At 36.2% G+C, this 19,266-nt stretch overlaps 1 protein-coding gene across 1 annotated transcript in view; it reads left to right on the top strand.

Moving 5' to 3' along the window:
- The window catches only part of CWF19L2 (CWF19 like cell cycle control factor 2), a 142,849-nt gene extending 124,013 nt beyond the window's left edge, over positions 1 to 18,836 (top strand). Inside the window, exons 14-18 of the mRNA XM_055306576.1 lie at positions 2,487 to 2,603; positions 9,208 to 9,363; positions 11,580 to 11,660; positions 16,221 to 16,322; positions 18,170 to 18,836. Coding sequence (XP_055162551.1) covers positions 2,487 to 2,603; positions 9,208 to 9,363; positions 11,580 to 11,660; positions 16,221 to 16,322; positions 18,170 to 18,313 — 600 coding nt within the window. The 3' untranslated portion in view covers positions 18,314 to 18,836. The remainder of the gene's footprint in view (positions 1 to 2,486; positions 2,604 to 9,207; positions 9,364 to 11,579; positions 11,661 to 16,220; positions 16,323 to 18,169) is intronic.
- The last annotated feature ends 430 nt before the right edge of the window (positions 18,837 to 19,266 follow it).

Below are 19,266 nucleotides of genomic sequence, written 5' to 3'. Positions count from 1 at the left end.
GCACACGAGATACACCCCCTGTGTGCCAAACAGCTGGCAGGGGCTTTTCCATTCGGATTCTAGTCTTTAGTATGTGTAGATTGTTAAAGACTATCAACTTACTGCTTTTGTATTTTGGTTTCTTTTATTTACTTCCTTACCCTTCTTTATCTTTCTTTCCTTCCAAACTTTCTCAAAAAGGTAAATGTGAAAATTCCATTTATAATTTATTCAATTAAAATAAAAACCACCAGAACTAGTAACTTGTATCGTCTAAGTTACCTCGCAGACCTTTACATAAGCAGTAATACATTTTTGTAGTTACAACATTATAAATATTTCATTTATCTTCATCCATTCCCCATCTTTTAAAAGTGTAAGAACAGATTGAACATGAAGTAACACTGAATGTTTCCTGCTGTGCTCGAGGAGAAAGTTGGGGTTATTCCCATCCCCGGTGCTGGGGACTGGCTGTGTCTGGGAGTGGGCGTGTGGGGCAGACAGTGCCAATGTATGACCTCCTGCCAGCTTTCTGCTGTGTAGGCTGCATCCTGAAGTGGGCATTGCTTGTGCACTTGTGAAAGCAAAAGGCTGGCCAGTGAATACTGTGCTGTTCCATTCTCCTCGCTGGTCCTCTTCTGCCATGATCTACACTCTCCGACAAGTCTTCTCTAACAGTATTAAATGCTTCTCTTTGCCTGTGACTTCCTGAGAGTTGGTTGATCTGTTTGTTCCCTCCTGGATGGTCTTTGTACTTCAGTTTAGAATAAAAAAAAACCCCACTGAGTCTCTCCTTGCTCCACCTCTGCTTTAATGCGCAATCTTTGCTCTAAAAACTACCATCGACATTCAGCCTTTTGTCTCTGAATATTTTAAAATGTAGAAATATTGAAATATTGATTAGATGGAATTTCTTCCATGTCCTACAATATCTAACAGGTCATTTAATTAATCTGAATAAACAATAAATTATTTCTCTTAGCTATAACCTAAGTTAATCATCCATGATTTTGAGTTTCCAAGGAATTGCTTTGCCATTAAGTTGAAGCAGTATATAATATTTCAAAGCAATTCAGTAATTCTCCCTCGGCTTGAATTTCTAACATTTAAAATTAATATCTTCAAGGCAAATACACTAATGAACTATATTAGTACTCATTAGAGTCACAGAGTTAAATAACTCCTGATCATCAGCTGTTCTTCCTCCTTTTTTAAAAATAAAAGTCATCTATCTACCTCCTTGTCTTAACACTGTGCTTTACTTTTTTTTTTTCAAGTAGGCTTTGTTTTTAAAAACAGTTTTATTTTTTATTTTTAAAAAACATCCATTTGAGAGCGAGAGAGAAAGAGCACGAGAGGGTGGTTGGGGAGAGGGAGAAGCAAACTCTCCACTGAGAAGGGAGCTCAACATGAGGCTCTATCCCAGGACCTCGGGATCATGACCTGAGCCCCCCAGGTGCTCCTTAAAACAGTTTTAGATTTACAGAAAAATTAAGAAGTCAGTACAGAGTTCCATATATACCATGTCCAGTTTCTTCTGTTATTAACATTTGACAGTAGTAAGCAAATTTACAAGTTAGAAATTTGTTACAATTAATGAATCAGTACTGATATTGTTTTTAATTTTGAATATGGTTATGATTTTACTATAAATTTAGGTAAATTTCTGTATCTACTCATAAGATTAAGCCCCTTTGCAGAATATTATTTATGTTCCTCATGAACACTGTTTGCTCACTATATACATACTGATTGACTTTTGTTTTCATTTTTTAAAAGATTTTATTTATTTATTCATAAGAGACACTGAGAGAGAGGCAGAGACATAAGCAGGGTTCCCTGTGGGGAGCCTGATGCGGGACTCGATCCCAGGACTCCAGGATCACGACCTGAGTCAAAGGCAAAAGCTCAACCACTGAGCCACCCAGGCATCCTGATTTTTTTTTTCCGATTTTTTTTTAAAGACAGTTTGTGTATAGTGAAAAAATAGCACCAATTTTGTTAGGTAATACATGTATTTAAATATATAGAACTTAACCAGAGCAGTAAAGCCATCCAGAATACATTTCTTTTCTCAGTTGGATTGATTCTCTCTGTTCAGTCACTGAGAGAAGGAATGTCTGATTCAAAGGCACCAGTTAGATTTATCTACTATTACCACGCCATGTATTTTTTCATTCTTGCCAAAAGTTGTGTTATTTCAATAAGCAAAAACTTTCTCAGGCCAAGGATAAAGTGTCATTCATTTTGCCCTTGGGTAAACTCAATCTCTGATATACATGTAACAGTTAAAATTGAGACATACGCCATAAATTTCCAGTGTGTTAAAATCTATCTTCATGGCTTTTAAAAGTTTAAAAATATACCAGCTATCTTTAAAAACATTAAAATATATTGCTTATAAACAAGCATACCTTATGAAATATGAGCCATGTTTCCCATGGCTCATTTGTCACAACTGAGAATAAATACAATAACATTTCACTTTGTAATGTTTCCCCTTCTAGGTTTATTTATGTTTACCCAACTTCCAATCCCTTACTGAGGGGCACTGCCTGATAGTCCCTTTGCAGCACCATAGAGCATCTACCTTGTTGGATGAAGATGTCTGGGAGGAAATTCAGGTCAGTGTGATCGTGCTCGTCCTTGTAATGCTCATGAGCAATCTTTACAAACTATTCTTGGTAAATTCCAATAGGTTTTTTATACCTTTGACCAGTGATTTTCTGAATTTACACATTTCCCTAGTTGTGTAATCATGTTTTCACCATGCACTACGTTTTTATTTTATTTATTTCCCTTTGTACTCTGTCTTTTGAAAGCTTTTTAAAAAGTTTTTATTGAGATATAATTGATATATAACACATTAGTTTCAGATATAGAACCAAAAGTTTTGTGTATTAGATAAACTGTGGCAATGTAATAATTATTTTTACTTAAAATATCAATGTAAGATTTTTAATCCATGCTTTTGTGGAGCATGAGATAATCATTCCTAACACAGTAAGATAATAGATTATAGCTGAAAGGAAAGATATTTTCAGATAATAAAGAATAAATTTGGAAGTCAAGAGTTTCCTTTGGAACAGTTACCATATTTTCCTCCAATGGAACTGGCCTGTGATGCTATGATTTTTCTATCAGCCTTTATTTCTATACTTTTCCCTTTATAACCTGCCCCAGCTTTTGAATTCAAGGATTTTTTTTTCCTTTTTCTTCTTTTCTTTTTTCTTTTTTTGGGACTGATTCTGTAAGAAACTGAAAAACACAACATGGGTGAAATAGCTCCTCAATTATTTCAAGACCTTATAATGACTTAAAAATAAAAGAAAAGAAAACTCTTGCTTTTCTAAAACTTGACATTTGAATAGGGGTTACAGGGACCCCCTAGTTAGAAAATGTGAACATTGTAAGATTTCAGAAGAGACTGTGTACTGAGTCTTTGCATTATGCTGGTAAAGATGCTGAAAGAGAAGATATTTTGACTACATATTATGAAACAGTCTCTTACTCCTTGTAATCTTTAAGTTTATGCTGTGAAAGGTAAAGGGCAGACTGTTTTAATGCATTTGCAGCTGAGCACAGGCAAGAATGTGGACAAATATATTTGATGTGAAAAAGAAATTTTTTCTAGCAGTTGATGCCAGTGCAGTAAACAATTTAAAGTGGAAAGTATGCAAATTTGATTTTTGGAATTATTTTGAGACTTTCTGGAATGTCTTTTAAAAATTTATACATGTAAAACTGGCTTAACTTAGAGCAAAATACAGTGCCAAAAAGATTTTAAGTAATACAAGAATCTAGTCTGTGTGTTTTATATTTCTACAAGAAATTAAGCTACTTGATGGAAAACATTGAGGTAGATAAAGAAGAAATATATTCAGTTCAGTAGATATTGAGTACATGAATATAAGATAATCCAGGTGTTATGAGAAATGCAGAGATAAAATCATTAATTCTGCCCAAAGTTATGGTATATTCTTGTACAGGTTACATTATGGTTTAGTGGATTTTGTGAGCCATATGCATTATGGAAAATTAAACAAGGGAGTAAAAGCCAAGTCATTTTATTATACAAATAATTATACAAATAATTATACAAATTATGGCTCTTTTTGTATGATAAAAGAGATTCCTACAAGTTATAAATTAGCATAAGATAGTGAACAAATAAAGTATCTGAATTATAGCTTGTTTAAAGAAATGTAGCTTTGGAGATTTTTGTTCTTATTTTTCAGATATATTCAAAAATTCAAATTGGGGCACCTGGCTGGCTCAGTCAGTGGAATGTGTGACTCTTGATCTTGTGATTTCGAGTTCAGCCCCACTTGGGTATAGAGATTACTTAAAAATAAAGAATCTTTAAAAAAATTCCAAATGACATACCTTTTAAATATCCTTATGGTTATTCACCCCTTCTAGAGAATATATAAAAAACATTATTTGAATACTGTTTATAAATGAAGGAGACACTTCTTTTAAGTGATTTTTATCTCCATCTTCTAGTAACATTTAAATTTAATTTTAGATCTTATTTAATAGAAAAATGTAAAGATAAGTTTTGGCAGAGCATAATGGGAATATCACAGATTTTGAATGAGTAAGAGCCAAATTTTTAGTTTCATTAAATATATAGTGAAACTTAGGTCCCCTTATCAGTGTGACAGATATGTTTGAGCTTATGTTATAGTCAGACATCATAGGTCCATTTTGTAAGCAAGCATACAGATTCGTGGTGTGGGGGCGAGGTCGTTATCTGCCATGGGCTTCACTGCCCAGTGCTATGAGGGGGCCATCTCACTGGGAAACCTCCAGCGTTGTACTGGCAGGTCTTTCTTGTGTGGTGATCAGACTCTCAGAGACCACTCTCTCACCAAGTGCCTCTAAGACAGCCTGCGAGTGTTCCGGCAGCGGATTTGAGAAAGAAGCCTGGGGTGGCAGAAGCCTTGGGTACCATTTCCTGGAATAGCCCTGCTTTCAGACTCTGGCCTTAGTGGTGTCTGGTTTTCCCAGCCTCACACCCTTATTATTTACCTTCTCCAAAGAATGATCCTGGAGTGTTCTGCCAGAGTCCAGGAGGGTCTTGGCATGTTAATTGCTTTTTTCCAGGAGTTTCGTCTGTGCGGGTTGCTTTTTGCTGCACCTTCACTAATCTCCTCCTCCATACCACTCAGGCGTGAACCATCTTTCTAGTGTTCAAGTCATGTATTACAAGTCTTCTCTCATTCTCTTTATTCTTATAGGTTTGGACTGTTTTAAAAATTACTTTAATATTATTTTTGAGTGGTCACTCCATGGAGGGTATAGAGTTAAGTATGTATGTTGTATTCTGTCTCATAACATTTATCTTTGAATAACTTTATCTTTACACATGTTCTGTTTGGAAAACTTGAATAAATTATAGTATTAATATTATATAATCAATCCTAAATAGGTTTGATACTTTCTAGTAAAATAATTTTCATTTCAAAATTTTGTTCTTATATTTACCCGGATTGTTATAATGTGACTTTATACAAATGAAAAATTGCAACACTCTGTAGTATCATTTACTTAAATATATTGTAAGTTATTTTAGTCCAGATGTGTTAGCTAAATAGGGAATGGCATCCCCATAACACCGGGTATCTATATCTCTCTGAAGCATTAAATAGTTTTGGTATCTTGTAATAATGAACTAAAAAACTTTCTTCAGTGTTTAGTTGTCGTATAACCTAAAGAATGAATATTATTTAAATACGTATAGTGTATGTGTTATACCGAGCTTCAGGGAAATCCTGATTTATTGGAGTGAATAACCTCAAATTATGTCCTTAAACTCATATTTTTAAATTAAAGGCTTTTATACACAGAGAGGAGAGGTTGTTCAATGTATGTGTGTGTCCTCCTCAAAACTATTAGTATGATGTTTATATATATAATATTGAACTACTCTTGCATTACTACTAATTTAGGTTTTTGAGTTTTCATTTATGATTCATGACATCTGGAGTCTGTCTTCTTCACCATTGTCCAGAGAGTATCTAGAACGAGCATCTAAACAGTTAAGCCAGGAAAGGGCTGTGAGCAAACAGGAAGTAAGGAGGTTTATGAGATATGTTTAGATTAGCTGAATTTACGTTGTTATTGCTGCTACTACTTTTTATCTACCTTCTACCTTCTTCAGAAAACTTAGTTTTCAAATATGTAGTTCCTCTCTAGTAGTGATTTTCCTTTTTCTAGCATATAAAATTATCTTACCACAGAAGTAGGTAATGAAATTAATTACAATTAATTGAAAATATTCATAATAAATAACAATTCAGAAACATAGTAACAGTTAACAAACTAGAGACAGTCTAAAAAAACTATGTTATAAAAATGGTTATATTTTCCCATTTGGTTTTGTGTTTTAATTTTTTTGTGCATCTGTTACTAGGCCTATGAAGGTAACTGTCGTGACATACAATTAAGTAGAGGGAAGAAGGCGGTTAACTGTTTGTGGATCACCCATTTTATTCTTCACTGCTGTTGCAGACAAAGCCTGACTCACAGTGCTCTAAAACAGCAAGAGTTAATTTCTTTTTTTTTTTTTTTTTAAGATTTATTTATTTGGGAGAGAGATAAAGCAAGCACAGGGTTGAGGGGCAGAAGGAGAAAGAGCATTCTTCTTCACCCACCCAGCAGAAATCTGAGATATGAGGCCCCGAAGCGGGGCTCCATCCCAGGACCCTGGGATCATGACCTGAGCCAAAGGCAGATGCTCAACAGACTAGGTCCTCCAGGTGCTCCAGAAGTTAATTTCTTATGTCATATTCTAGTGTGGGTTGGGCAGTTCTCCAAGGCAGATTGCCTCTAGTCGTTAAATCAGGTATCCAGGCTCCTTCTATGCAAAGGCTCTCCTGTGGTGGAATCCTTCTCTTTCAGCCCCTTGGATGAAAGAAAATGAATACAAAAAGGCACAGTACCCCTTAACAGTTTCAAGTGACACATAAGCCACTTGTCATACAAGTGACAGTGTCCTTTTGATATGCATTCTGTTGCCCAGAATTAAATATGTCCCCACCTAAATCCTAGAGAGGCTGGGAAATTTAGTTTCCTTTGTTTGCTCAAGAAGAGGAAAGTGAAACAATTTAATGAAAACAGCTTTTTTGGGGGGAGGGGTTTTTATCCGCAGAAATCACAATAGGGCTTTGGCAACTATAAGATTTGAATGATCAATTTTACCATGTAGATATCTATGCCATAGCTTATATTTTGTTATTTTTAATCATAATTTAACCTCATTTGTGTGCATACTGTCTCCATTAATTTGATTTTATATAGTACCAAAGTCCGAAAATTTTTAAAAGGGGAAACAATTATCTTTAGTCATCTCTAATGATTTACCTCACAGTCTCCTTATAATGAGAGTGTAGGTGGAAAGTCTGCAGCCCTGTAGGCTATTAGCCAAGACTTTGAGTTTAACAACAAATTGAGCATCTAAAGTAGGGAGGCTGTGTTGAAATTCCTTATAGCCATGGCCAGAAATGAAAAGCAAATCCTGTATCCATTGCTTATTAGATATCTCTCTAGTTTATGTCAGATTACAATTACTTGATTTCTTTTTTTTTTTCCTACTTACTCTTATTTTATAAAATGAATACAAAACAGAAAAGTGATGAGTGATCAGTAATAAGTGATTATCAGAGACCTGGTGGGATCTCAGAGTTCCCATCCCCTACATAGCAGTAGTAAGTAGCCTCTCCCTCTATTGGGTGTCAATAGAGGCTGATTGGGGAGCCTGCACGGGTGCCTCCCGTGGTGTCCCTAGGCAGTGTCTCAACAACAACCTGATTGAATCTCCAGGTTTTTTTTTTCTTTTTTAAAGATTTTATTTATTTGAGAGAGAGCGAGCGAGCAGGGGGAGGAGCAGAGGGAGAGGGAGAAGCAGACACCCTGCTGAGCAGGGAGCCCAAGTAGGGCTCGATCCCAGGACCCTGAGATCATGACCTGAGCCGAAGGCAGATGTTTAACCCACTGAGCCACCCAGGTGCCCCGAATCTCCAGGAAGTTATGCTGAGTGAAGAACAGCAACCTCAAAAGATTGTGATTCCATTGACAGAACATTCTGGAAATGCTAGGATTAAAGAAATGGAGAACACACTTATGGTTGCTGATGTGATGAGAGTGAATGTGGCTTAAGCGGGCAGAGGGATCCTTAACAGTGCTGGAGTTGCTATGTATCTCAACTGTATCCTTGTTAATATTCTGGTTGTGATGCTGTACTGTGGTTTTGTAAGATGTTTGGGGAACCAGGATTAAATGTACATGAGATCTCTGTATTTTCTTCATCTACAATCATAATTTAAAATTTTAATTAAAATTTTAAAAAGTTATAAATCAGCTGACAAATCTAAATAAAAAAAGTTTCTTCCTCCTATTTAGGCAAATATACTACTAGTACTTTATAACTATATGACACTCTACGAGGCCAGATTTGAATTTAGAATTCTTAGACACCTTGGTCGTGGTGGGGAGTCAGCTTCTGGCTGCCAGGCTCCAGCCTGCTCCCCTTCCTAGCTTCATCCTTTACTCTAAGGGCTGTCCTGTGAATACATGTGGTCTTCCTGGACTGCATGTCTGAGCTCTGTCCAAACACCCTCCACAAACCACTGTCCCTCAGGCCTGGGAGTGTGAAATAAATAAGTAGAAAATAGTAAAAAGTAGGGGTTTCATAATTATGTTGAGTTCTTTGGGAAGAGAAAACACTCTCTTTTCAACTTCAGTGTGTTTGACTTTCATACGCTTGTTAGGACACGATTGTAGGTGAAAATAGGGGACCAGTTGAATATGCAGGGAAGTGAAGGGAACCAGTGGACAAGGACGCTGTGAGCATAGGTAAGCAGCCACGAGGGAATTCCATGCCTGCCTTCCAGGAGGTTTTTGTTCTCCTCTGATTTTACTGTCAGTTCTGCATATTTTACTACTTGAGTTTGATTTTATCTCTTCCTTTTGTTATTTTAGTTTATTTGGAACCATTTCCACTATATACATAAAACTGTGCAGAGTAGTTTCAGTTTAAAAAACATGTTGCTTAAGTATGTGAAATAATGTAGTAGGTTTAAAAAGTAAAGTAACTATAAGGTAACAGTAGAGAATTTAAATGTTTACTACTTATTTTATTTTAAAGGAATTTACCTTTTATTATTTTTACATTTTATATTTTTTCTGAGTGTTTTATTTACTAAACCACTTTCCTTTCTTCAGATGTTCAGAAAATCATTGGTAAAGATGTTTGAAGTTAAAGGATTGGACTGCATCTTTTTAGAAACATACATGGGCATGAAGAGGCAGTGTCACATGGTTTATGAGTGCATCCCTCTCCCGAAGGAAGTGGGTGACATGGCTCCCATCTATTTTAAGGTATTTGGGGATAGTCTTTGCATGCATATCTTTTCATTATGGTGCTGTTTTATGAATATGATTATCTTTTTTCTTGTATTTTTTTCTCTATGTATACTTACGTCAGACTTTATCTAAAGAAATGAAGTAAAGCACAAAAAAATTTCGCTGTATTACACATTTCTGTAGAGGAAAATTTGGGAGTTTGATCTTTAAAAAGCATGCTTATTTATAAGTATGAATAAACTGTCAAATGGTCATTTAAAATTTCTATTTTAATTTCTCATTTCTCAAATGAAAAATCAGGTTTTTACCTTGAAGTACTTTCAAGTCAAAATTATAGTCATAATTCTAAAAAAAACTTACTGAAATTCACGAGAGCTTACTATGGTTACATACAAATAGTACAGATTACAATTGTTAAAAAAAGTTACTGCTCTTTTAGTATTTCATACCTCATCATGCTGTTTGTAAGAAGAAACCAGTGTCTAATCTTGACATACATTTTGGACATATAATTACTAGAGTGTTTAATCAGTTAAGTGTCATTGTAATTCAGACAGCTTTTACTGAATAGCATGGCTTGATATTGAGCTGGGTGCAGTTTAACTTACAGATTAATGTAAATGCTTCCATGTAGAGCCACCTATGAATCAGTAACATGTCAGTGATCAGAGGAGGTCATGTTTTGTGAAGTGATTACAGGAACACTTTTCAGTGCAACATTTAGACAACATAGGATAGTCAGGTTTATCAATGTGGACTGTACATCCCAATAAGAAGGATTGTAAGACCTGTTAAGGTTAATGAGGTGGTGAAAATCTATTTCCTCTGTAGAGATTTTATTTAGAGATTTATTTATTTATTTTAGAGAGAGAGAGAGAGAGGCAGAAAGAGTGTGAGCATGCTTGAGAGAGAAAGAGGGCAGAAGGAGAGGGGGAAAGAATCCTCAAGCCGACTTCCCACTGAGCAGGGGAGCCCAATGAGGGGCTTAATCCCAGGACCCTGAGATTGTGACCTGAACCAAAATCAAGAGTTGGCCACCGAAGTGACTGAACCACCCAGGTGCCCCAAGACTTTTTTTAAAGTAGGTTTCACACCCAGCACGGAGCCCAGTATGGTGCTTGAACTCACGACCCTGAGATCAAGACCTGAGCTGAGGTCAAGAGTCAGATGCTTAACCGACAGAGCCCCCCAGGCACCCCTCTTTGTACAGATTTTTAAAAACAATTGACTATGTGATTTTTAAGAATTATACTGTTGAAGTAGAAGAAGGAGCCGGATAATCCCCCAACCCATGCTGATTCCATGTCAAACAGAATCAAGCAGGAAAGATGTTATTATACTTTAATTTTGTGTGTGTATGTTGGTACTTCCTCAGGAGGATCTTTGATTACTGTGACTGTCAGCCTTGAGGTAATGGGATGCAACATGGGGCAGCCACTGTTTGCTCACAGTGGGCGACAGAAATGTCATCACTCAACAGGATAGTGTGTCACATTTCTACATTAAACCTTTTTCATGATCATGAAAGATGCATTTATTTGATTTGGCTTCAGTTTTATATTAAATGTGCTACAGTATAGTGTCAACACAAGTAATCCAGGCCCTTTAAATATGGAACAGCAGTATATCTGATGTTTTTAAATTGTGCTTATTATACTCATGATCCTGGATTTTCTATTAAATATTTCTTTACCATAAATACGAGTTCTGTTGCTTAGCCTAGAAAGTCTTATGATGCCATTTCTATGTATTTTTTCCTCCTGCATTTTTACTTCTTTGTTATAGGGCCAGAGATAGTCCAAGTGCTTGATTGCCAGAGAGCTTATAAATTACTCTCAATATTTGGAAAAGGACGGTAAAACTAAATAAGTTTATTTGAGCAGATTTTTATGAATGAGATAAGGAAGTTGTGAATGTTTGTTTACAAACTTATGTTCAATATTAAGTTGCTTAGACTTACTAAGGATTGTGTTTGTTATGTAAAGTTGGGCTAAAGTTAGTATAAAAATTAAGAATGAGTGAAATAATATTATCTTGGTTAAAGATAGGACTTTAAAAAAATCAAGAAAGTCCAGTTTTAAATAACAGAAATTAAAGCTTAATCCATTCAGAATAAGAATTACCATGTATAATATATCCTGTGATTAATTCACTGTATTACTTTATTTTTATACTATCTCTTTGTATTTGCTTATGAACTATTTTTTCATTAATAAATGGCTATTTCTTAGAAAGCCATAATGGAATCTGATGAAGAATGGTCTATGAACAAGAAATTGATCGATCTCTCTTCAAAAGATATCAGAAAGTCTGTAAGTATCTCTTTTTCCTCCCTGGTATTTAGGATCTTCATCTTGTTTGAGAAAGAGACCATTTGGCTGAGTGTCCAAAGGTGAAGTAATTCTCTGAATAAGAAGTTATTTTCATCCTCCTTGGTCTAGGAAATGTTCATTTGTTCAAATGTTTGATTGAATGTGTATTCCTGACCTTCTGGCCCTGTGCCATTGCAGTGCCTATAATGGCTATGATAGCATTCCACTCTGCCACAGGAGCTCCTGTAATGGGCTTCTCAGCTTCTGTGGGACAGGTAATGAGAGGGCCCTTCTTGTTACTTGAATTATAATGAGAGAAACATTTTCCTAGAGTCTATTTGATTTTGGACCTTTTTTTTTCCCCCCCTTATACAAAGATTCCCTTTTAGGTTCCTTTAAAACAGTGGTTGAGTTAGATGATGGCCTTATCATTCTTTGTTGGACTTTCCTAACCATGCTGCCCAGTCTTGATTTGCAGATCATCTCTTAGATATGCTGCATATGAGTTGAGTACTTCTGCAATGACCTCCCTCTTTTCTAGAAATACAAATTAAATAGAATAGAGAGAGAATAGAACTATGGATTCCTTTTTGTTCTTCTATTCAAAAAGTTGTTTATCGTACAACTACTTGTTGAGTGACAGCTATTTACCAGGCACTCTTACACACCGTGGAACAGAAAAGACCGTGGACTCTGGAGGGCTCAGTCCAGGTGCAGGGGTTAGATACTCCAGCCTGTGCTAAATCTTATATCCTGCTGCCATGTATGTAAATGGTGTCATATTGTAACACAGCTACACCAGTCTGTTATGTGTTGTTTTTGGAAGCTTTCATGCCATGAGGGCAGAGCTGAGAGTTACAACAGAGAGACTATGTAATCTATAAAGTCCAAAACATTTTATTTAAATTAAAACTTTTATAAGTTTTTTTCTTTTTAATTTGTTGACACTTGTAGTAGATGGCATCAGATAATTTTTCTTCTGTTTCTTCTTTTGGAAAGGCAAACTCCTGATACAAGTGACTGGTAGGACTTCTCATTACATTTATTGTATCTTAGTCAAAAGATTGAAATTCCATTGCATTATTGATGGTAGTTTTAATTGAAAGATAAAACATTGTCTACAGTCTTCTTCTCTTTACTTGCTGGTGAATTGGGCCAAAAGATGTATTTAAAAATTAAAAACAGAACCCAAACCCCTCTCTAAATGTCATCTTTATTTCTGTCTTCTGTGAGCCTGTACAAAAAGGCATCTAATGTACACATACCTGTGTGGCTGAGTTTTTCACTTCTCATATCATGACCTTCAGTGCCATTAAATATTCTTTTATAGCATGATTTTAATGGCGTTTGAAAATATTTCATAATAGACATTGTAAAAGAATGTATTATTCTCCATTTGCTACCGTGTATATGCAGTTTTCTTACTGGTAAACCACCTTGTACTTATTCTATGTTTGTTTTGTAAAACATGCACAGTATTTGAGTTAAATATCTAGGAGGTTTTACTATTTTAACCAATATAGAAAATAAGAAACATCTTTGTAGGAATGGTAGTTGAATATTCTACTTTGAAGTATTGCAAAGATGCCAACAGTTGCCTTTTCTAAGTCACCGCATAGTATCTGAGAGTCACAGCAGACAGGGAATGAGCCAGATGACCTCTCAGCTTTAGGATTCAATAATCATATGGATGAACTTGTGAAGAGAACTTGAATATTAGGAATAATTCCAGAGGAGGTCACTTTTTAGGTTAACAAGCTTTCCATTGCCTTTTAAAAATGATAAAAAGTGTTTCTGAGCACAAAGTGAACAATCTTGACTTATTTTGATGTTATTTTTATTCTGGAAGAACCTCATTATACTTATTTTTTAAAACTCTATGCCCTGGTAGTTTCATAAAATGTTTTACAGGCTTCATGATTGGGTGATTTTTTTTTTTTTCAAGTAGATGCTTGGCTTCTAGGAGAGATTTACATACTGATAATTCATTCTGATTCTTTGTTGACTTATATTCTTCTGTGATGAGTATAACCTTTTCTTTTTATGCCTGTTTGTTTCCTTTCTGAATCTTGATTTCTTTGCTTGTGTGAAGTTTGTGTGAAGTTCATAGAAATACACGAGGGAAATAGACCTTTATGTTCACTGCAGAGCAAGTGGATGTTATTAACTGACTTGTCAAGAGAAGTGTTCATTTTTCCCAAGGCAATTTTATTGAGATTTCATATGAATTCTTCCCGAACTTTTTTTTTTTAAGATTTTATTTATTTATTCATGAGAGACAGAGAGAGAGGGGTGGGGGCAGAGACACAAGCAGAGGGAGAAGCAGGCTCCCTGCAGGGAGCCGGATGTGGGACTTAATCCTGGAACTCTAGGATCATACCCTGAGCTGAAGGCAGACGCTCAGTGCTGAGCCACTCAGGTCCCTCTTCCCAAACTTAAAATACTATGATTTTAAGTTTAATTTCAACTAACCCAATGTGAAATAGGTTTTTTTGGACTGAACTCAGGTGGTTAGCAGGCCTGCATTCCTTCTGGAAGCCATGGAAAGAATCTGTGCCCTTCCCTTTTTCCAACTTCTAGAAGCTGCATGCATTCCCTGGCTTGTGGCTCATCCTTCATCTTCAAATCGAGTGAAGTAGCATCTCCCAGTCTTCCCTAACACTAACTCTTATGATTGCATTGGGCCCACATGGGTAACCCAGGACATCTCCTCCTCATTTCAGTAACCATAAATTAATCCCATCTGTGAAGTCCCTCTGCCATATGAGGTAATATATTCATGACAAATGTAGGATTAGAACGTTGACATATTTTAGGGCCATTATTCTGCAGAATACAGTAATACAAGAACAGAGGGCATAGGCATAGTCATCCCAAATTGCTTCCTCATGTTCTCTCTCCTTGGAAGCACTGTCCACTGGTGATGTAGTTCTGGAACATTGTTTTAACCATCCACATTCGTGATTTGCATGTGATGTTCTGCTTCAGATAGCAGAAATATTGGATCACCTAGGTGGCTCAGTGGTCCTGGGATTGAGTCCTGCATCAGGATTTGTGCAAAAAGCCTCCTTCTCCCTCTGCTTATGTCTCTGCTTCTCTGAGTCTCTCATGAATAAATAAATGAATCTTTAAAAAAAGAAAACAGCAGAAATATTCTTGTGATGATCTGCTTTAGATAGTGGAAATATTCTCATGGAGCCTTCCATCCTTTTTCCTTTGACCACCATGTTTGCACAAAGCACTATTGTTTGGAAGACAGAAAAGATAGTAGTATCGGAAGAACCTGCTCTGTGCCCAGCACTGGACTAAATACTTGATGTGCAGTCTCCTCCTTCATCCTCACCATGAACCTCGTGGCTCCTCCTCGTCCTCATGAGACTCAGAGATGTTAAATAACTTGGTTACACAGGTGTAAGAATCAGAGCTGTGGGAGAGGCCATATCTGTCTCTTGACTTCATTTTTGCCTGTTGTCTAAGTCATACATGTTTATCATATTTTTAAAATGCAAAAATATAAAAAAATACGAAGGCACAAAACCTTGTATTTCATGTTGTGTACTATTTTGTTAACTGATTTTTTTCTTGTACTTTTCCTATAACATGAACAGCTCTTTAATAAGCCTTAATTTATACTACTTTTTATTATTTTATGACGACCACTCTTTCCATCGTACCATACTATCTCCTCCCAAGTCATGCCTTCTCAAGGACACAATATAAAATACATATAATTACATAGACCAGTGATTCGGTGCCAAAATGAGGAACTGCTGACTATACAAGGGGATCAGGATCCACCTGAGTAATTTGTGGTGACAGAATTCGGGCTTAGAGGGAAAACTTGCAAGGATACAAGATCTACTTAATTGATGAAGCCAGAAACTATGGACTTTTCTAGTTAAGATAGAATTCAGACTACGTGTGTGTGTGTGTGTGTGTGTGTGAGAGAGAGAGAGAGAGAGAGAGAGAGAGAGAGAGAGAGAGATTGTGTGTATATAGAAAGGAGAGATGAATAGATAATAGGTAATCCTGGAGAAACTTTGAAATAAGGTTGGCAAACTGAATACTGCTATACCCATCTCACCCGTTAATAAAAATTGTGATTGACTGGGTTTAGTTCATCTTTGATAAGTAAATAGATAGTAGTAGAATCTCAGATTATAAACAAAGCTCTATGTATATGGGTAGGCCTCTCCCTATTCTGCTTGGTGAGGGAAATATGTGAATTCATATCCTTAGTCTCTGTGTAGTCTCAGGAAAATTACTGTTATATTTTTAAAAAATAGTACCTTCTTCCTGTTTTCCCCACAAACAGGAAAATACTGGTTTTTATTATAATTGCTGGATGTTATAAAGAGTTGTCTGGCTGAAAGGCTACCAAATGAATGCTTTACTTTGAAAGTTAGGTCATTGCCTAGGTATTTCTAAGATTGGAAATTTATTATATACTTTTGTCTTGAAGGGGTGCTTATTACTGTCATGTCATAGAGCAGGAGAAGGGATTCAGCAGATCTCTGTGATTCTAGGCTGTGTTCATGTGTGATTTATCCATTTATTTAGGTACCCAGAGGCTTACCTTACTTCTCTGTGGATTTTGGCCTCCAAGGAGGGTTTGCCCATGTCATTGAAGATCAACACAAATTCCCTCATTACTTTGGAAAGGTATGCTTACAAGTTTAATAAAATTCTGGAGTTTAGCAATTTGGTTAACACTTGTCTTTCAAAGAGAAATAAAAACTCTGGGCACAATATAGAGTGAACTTGGTTAGTACGGTTCCACACAATTTTTAGAGGAAGAAGCTAGGAACTATTAATAGAAGTATCCCAGAATATTCATAACAGTCAGGAATGTCACTTTGCAACCAAACATATACTGACCCTGTCAAGAGTGCCGATACTTGTTTTCCCGTGGAGTCAGCACTCCTTGTGTTGAACAGGGTGACACCTGTTGACACCCAGAGTGAGCTGACAGTGAGCCAGGTTTTGTTGTGAGCACTCTGTTTTGTAGATGTTCTTTCGTTTCACAGATGAAGCCCCTGACCTCCAGACAGGTTATGTAACTCAGTCACAGTGACAGAACCAAGGGTGCACATGCCTCTCGTTATAGTTGATGCAGACCCTTCGTTTATAATGAAGCACCATACAGTCCAGGAAGCATATGTGACTGTATCGCTTCATGCCAGGCAGGTCTATAGACTGCCGGACATGGTGTTTTCCTACGTCACCGTCTAAGCATTGCACGTCTCCACCATATCCTTGTGTACGTGGATACTGACAAGCATAAATTGCATTAATTTCTGTAGCTAACAGCACAGGAAGAGAATCATGAGGGAAATAATGTAGAATAATAAGCAGACTAATCAAAATCCATTTCTTACGGGGCTTTGGAATATGACTTTTAAATGAAGGTGATTTATAACTTTTAATTCTTTGTCTTAGTATTAAAATATGATTTGTTTCCTGAAAAAAGATCTCCAGCTAATAATAGAAGAAACAGGAGTATAAATATACCAAGTAGTAAAACAGGAACCTCTGCTTGGATTGCAGTCCAATAACAAAGTTCATAATTGCTACAAGTTGGTTAACTTTTTCTCCTTAGCCTTCACCAGAACAACTCAGAAGGACCCTCTCCTCATGGGGAGAGGTACTAAAACAAGCAACAAAATGAACAAGTTGCATGACAGGAAACACAACTAGCACACCTAGAATTACAGGGTTTGCATAGTTAGAACTAATAGAAAACAAGATTTTTTCCCCCACGTTTTTATTTAAATTCCAGCTAGTTAACATATGGAGCAAAATTAGTTTCGGCATAGAATTCCATACAACACCCAGTGCTTATCACAACAGGTGCACTCCTTCATCCCCATCACCTGTTTCCCCCATCCCCCCCACGTCCCCTCTAGTGACCAGCAGTGTGTTCTCTGGAGTTCGGAGTCTGTTTCTTGGTTTCCCTCTCTTTTTTCCCTATGTTCATTTATTTTGTTTCTTAAATTCCACATATCATTGAAATCTTATGATATTTGTCTTCTCTGGCTGACTTATTTAGCTTAGCATTATACTCTCTTGTTCCATCCATGTCATTGCAAATGGCAAGATTTCATACTTTTTATGGCTGAGTAATATTCCATTGTATATATAGTCCACATCTTCTTTATCCATTCATCAAGCTGATGGACCCTTGGGGTTGCTTCTATAATTTGGCCATTGTTGATAATGCTGCTATAAACATAGGGGTGCATGTACCCCTTTGAATATCTATTTTTTTATCCATTGGGTAAATACCTAGTAGTACAATTGCTAGATTGTAAGGTAGTTCTATTTTTAACTTTTTGAGGATCTTCCATGCTGGAAAATAACATTTTTCAAACTAATATTTATGTAAAATTTGAACATCCTTACAGAGAACTACTAAATTTTATATTTAGTAGCAAAATAAACAGAAATAGTTTCATTCCGTTTCAGACATGTGTCTGTGTTTTTTTTTTTTTTTTCTCATTCTTTAAAAGGAAATCATTGGTGGGATGCTGGATATAGAGCCAAGACTCTGGAGGAAAGGGATCCGAGAAAGCTTTGAGGATCAGAGGAAGAAAGCACTGCAGTTTGCTCAGTGGTGGAAACCATTCGACTTCACCAAAAATAAAAAATGTTGAGTCATATCATTCATTTTTTAAAATTTCTTCTTCAGATTCCTTTCAGTTTTATTTCCATTGTATCTAACTAATCAGCTGACCCTCAAGCCAGAGGGAGAGAAGGTACTGCTCTGGGTATCTGACACCAAGCATCAGTGGATCGTGTTTCCTGCCCTACCTTGTCCTGTGGACTTCATTGTAGTAACTGGGAAGTGAGACCAGGTGTAGGGGTACCCTGTTTACATTCCTGTTCCATGCCTACATCTTGGTGTTCTGAACTTTTCAGTGTAAGATGTGGAAAGACTTTTCTGACGGATTATCTGGGAGGTATAGCAGATCATTGGTTCAGAGGGAGGCGAGTCTGCTTCAAGGTTGTGAAGATTATTGACTGGCGTCTCTTGAATATTTTAAACTGAATTGGCATTTTCAGTAATAATTGCAATTTCTTTTCAAAGCATTTTATAGGGGAGCTCTTAATTTTCTACCATTAGTATGTATATCTTTTTATTAAAGGAAAAAGAATGTTCCAAGAATAATAAAGAAATAAAACATAATGTGTTCATGATTTGTTTTTATTTCTGGATTTTTAAATAGTGTCTTTGAATTTGGGGAATTTTACAAGTAATTGTTCCATGCTCACTTTGGCAGCATATATATTTAAACATAATTGTTCCAAATAACACAATTTACAGTTGTTTGAGTTTTGAAAGTTATAACCTAAGCCAGATCATCGTTTTGGGGTTGTACTATTACAAAATCTTAAGTAACAAGAATATTCTAAATGTCCAGGGCACATTCTGTTGCTCTGTACTTAATCTGCACTTCGTTTTTCCTTTTTTTTTTCACACTTGGTGTCAAGAGGAAGCCATATACTTATTAAAATATGATCATGGTGTAAGAGTGCCTATTTTTTAAATATGGAAGATATTTTTGTTGCAACTCTTTTTCAAAGATACTGGATTTGGGAGCTGATC

This window comes from Nyctereutes procyonoides, unplaced genomic scaffold (assembly GCF_905146905.1).
Source record: "Nyctereutes procyonoides isolate TBG_1078 unplaced genomic scaffold, NYPRO_anot_genome, whole genome shotgun sequence".
Classification (NCBI taxonomy): Eukaryota; Metazoa; Chordata; class Mammalia; order Carnivora; family Canidae; genus Nyctereutes; species Nyctereutes procyonoides.
The sequence above is the reverse complement of the archived record's forward strand: the minus strand, read 5'-3'. Positions and strand labels throughout refer to the sequence as shown.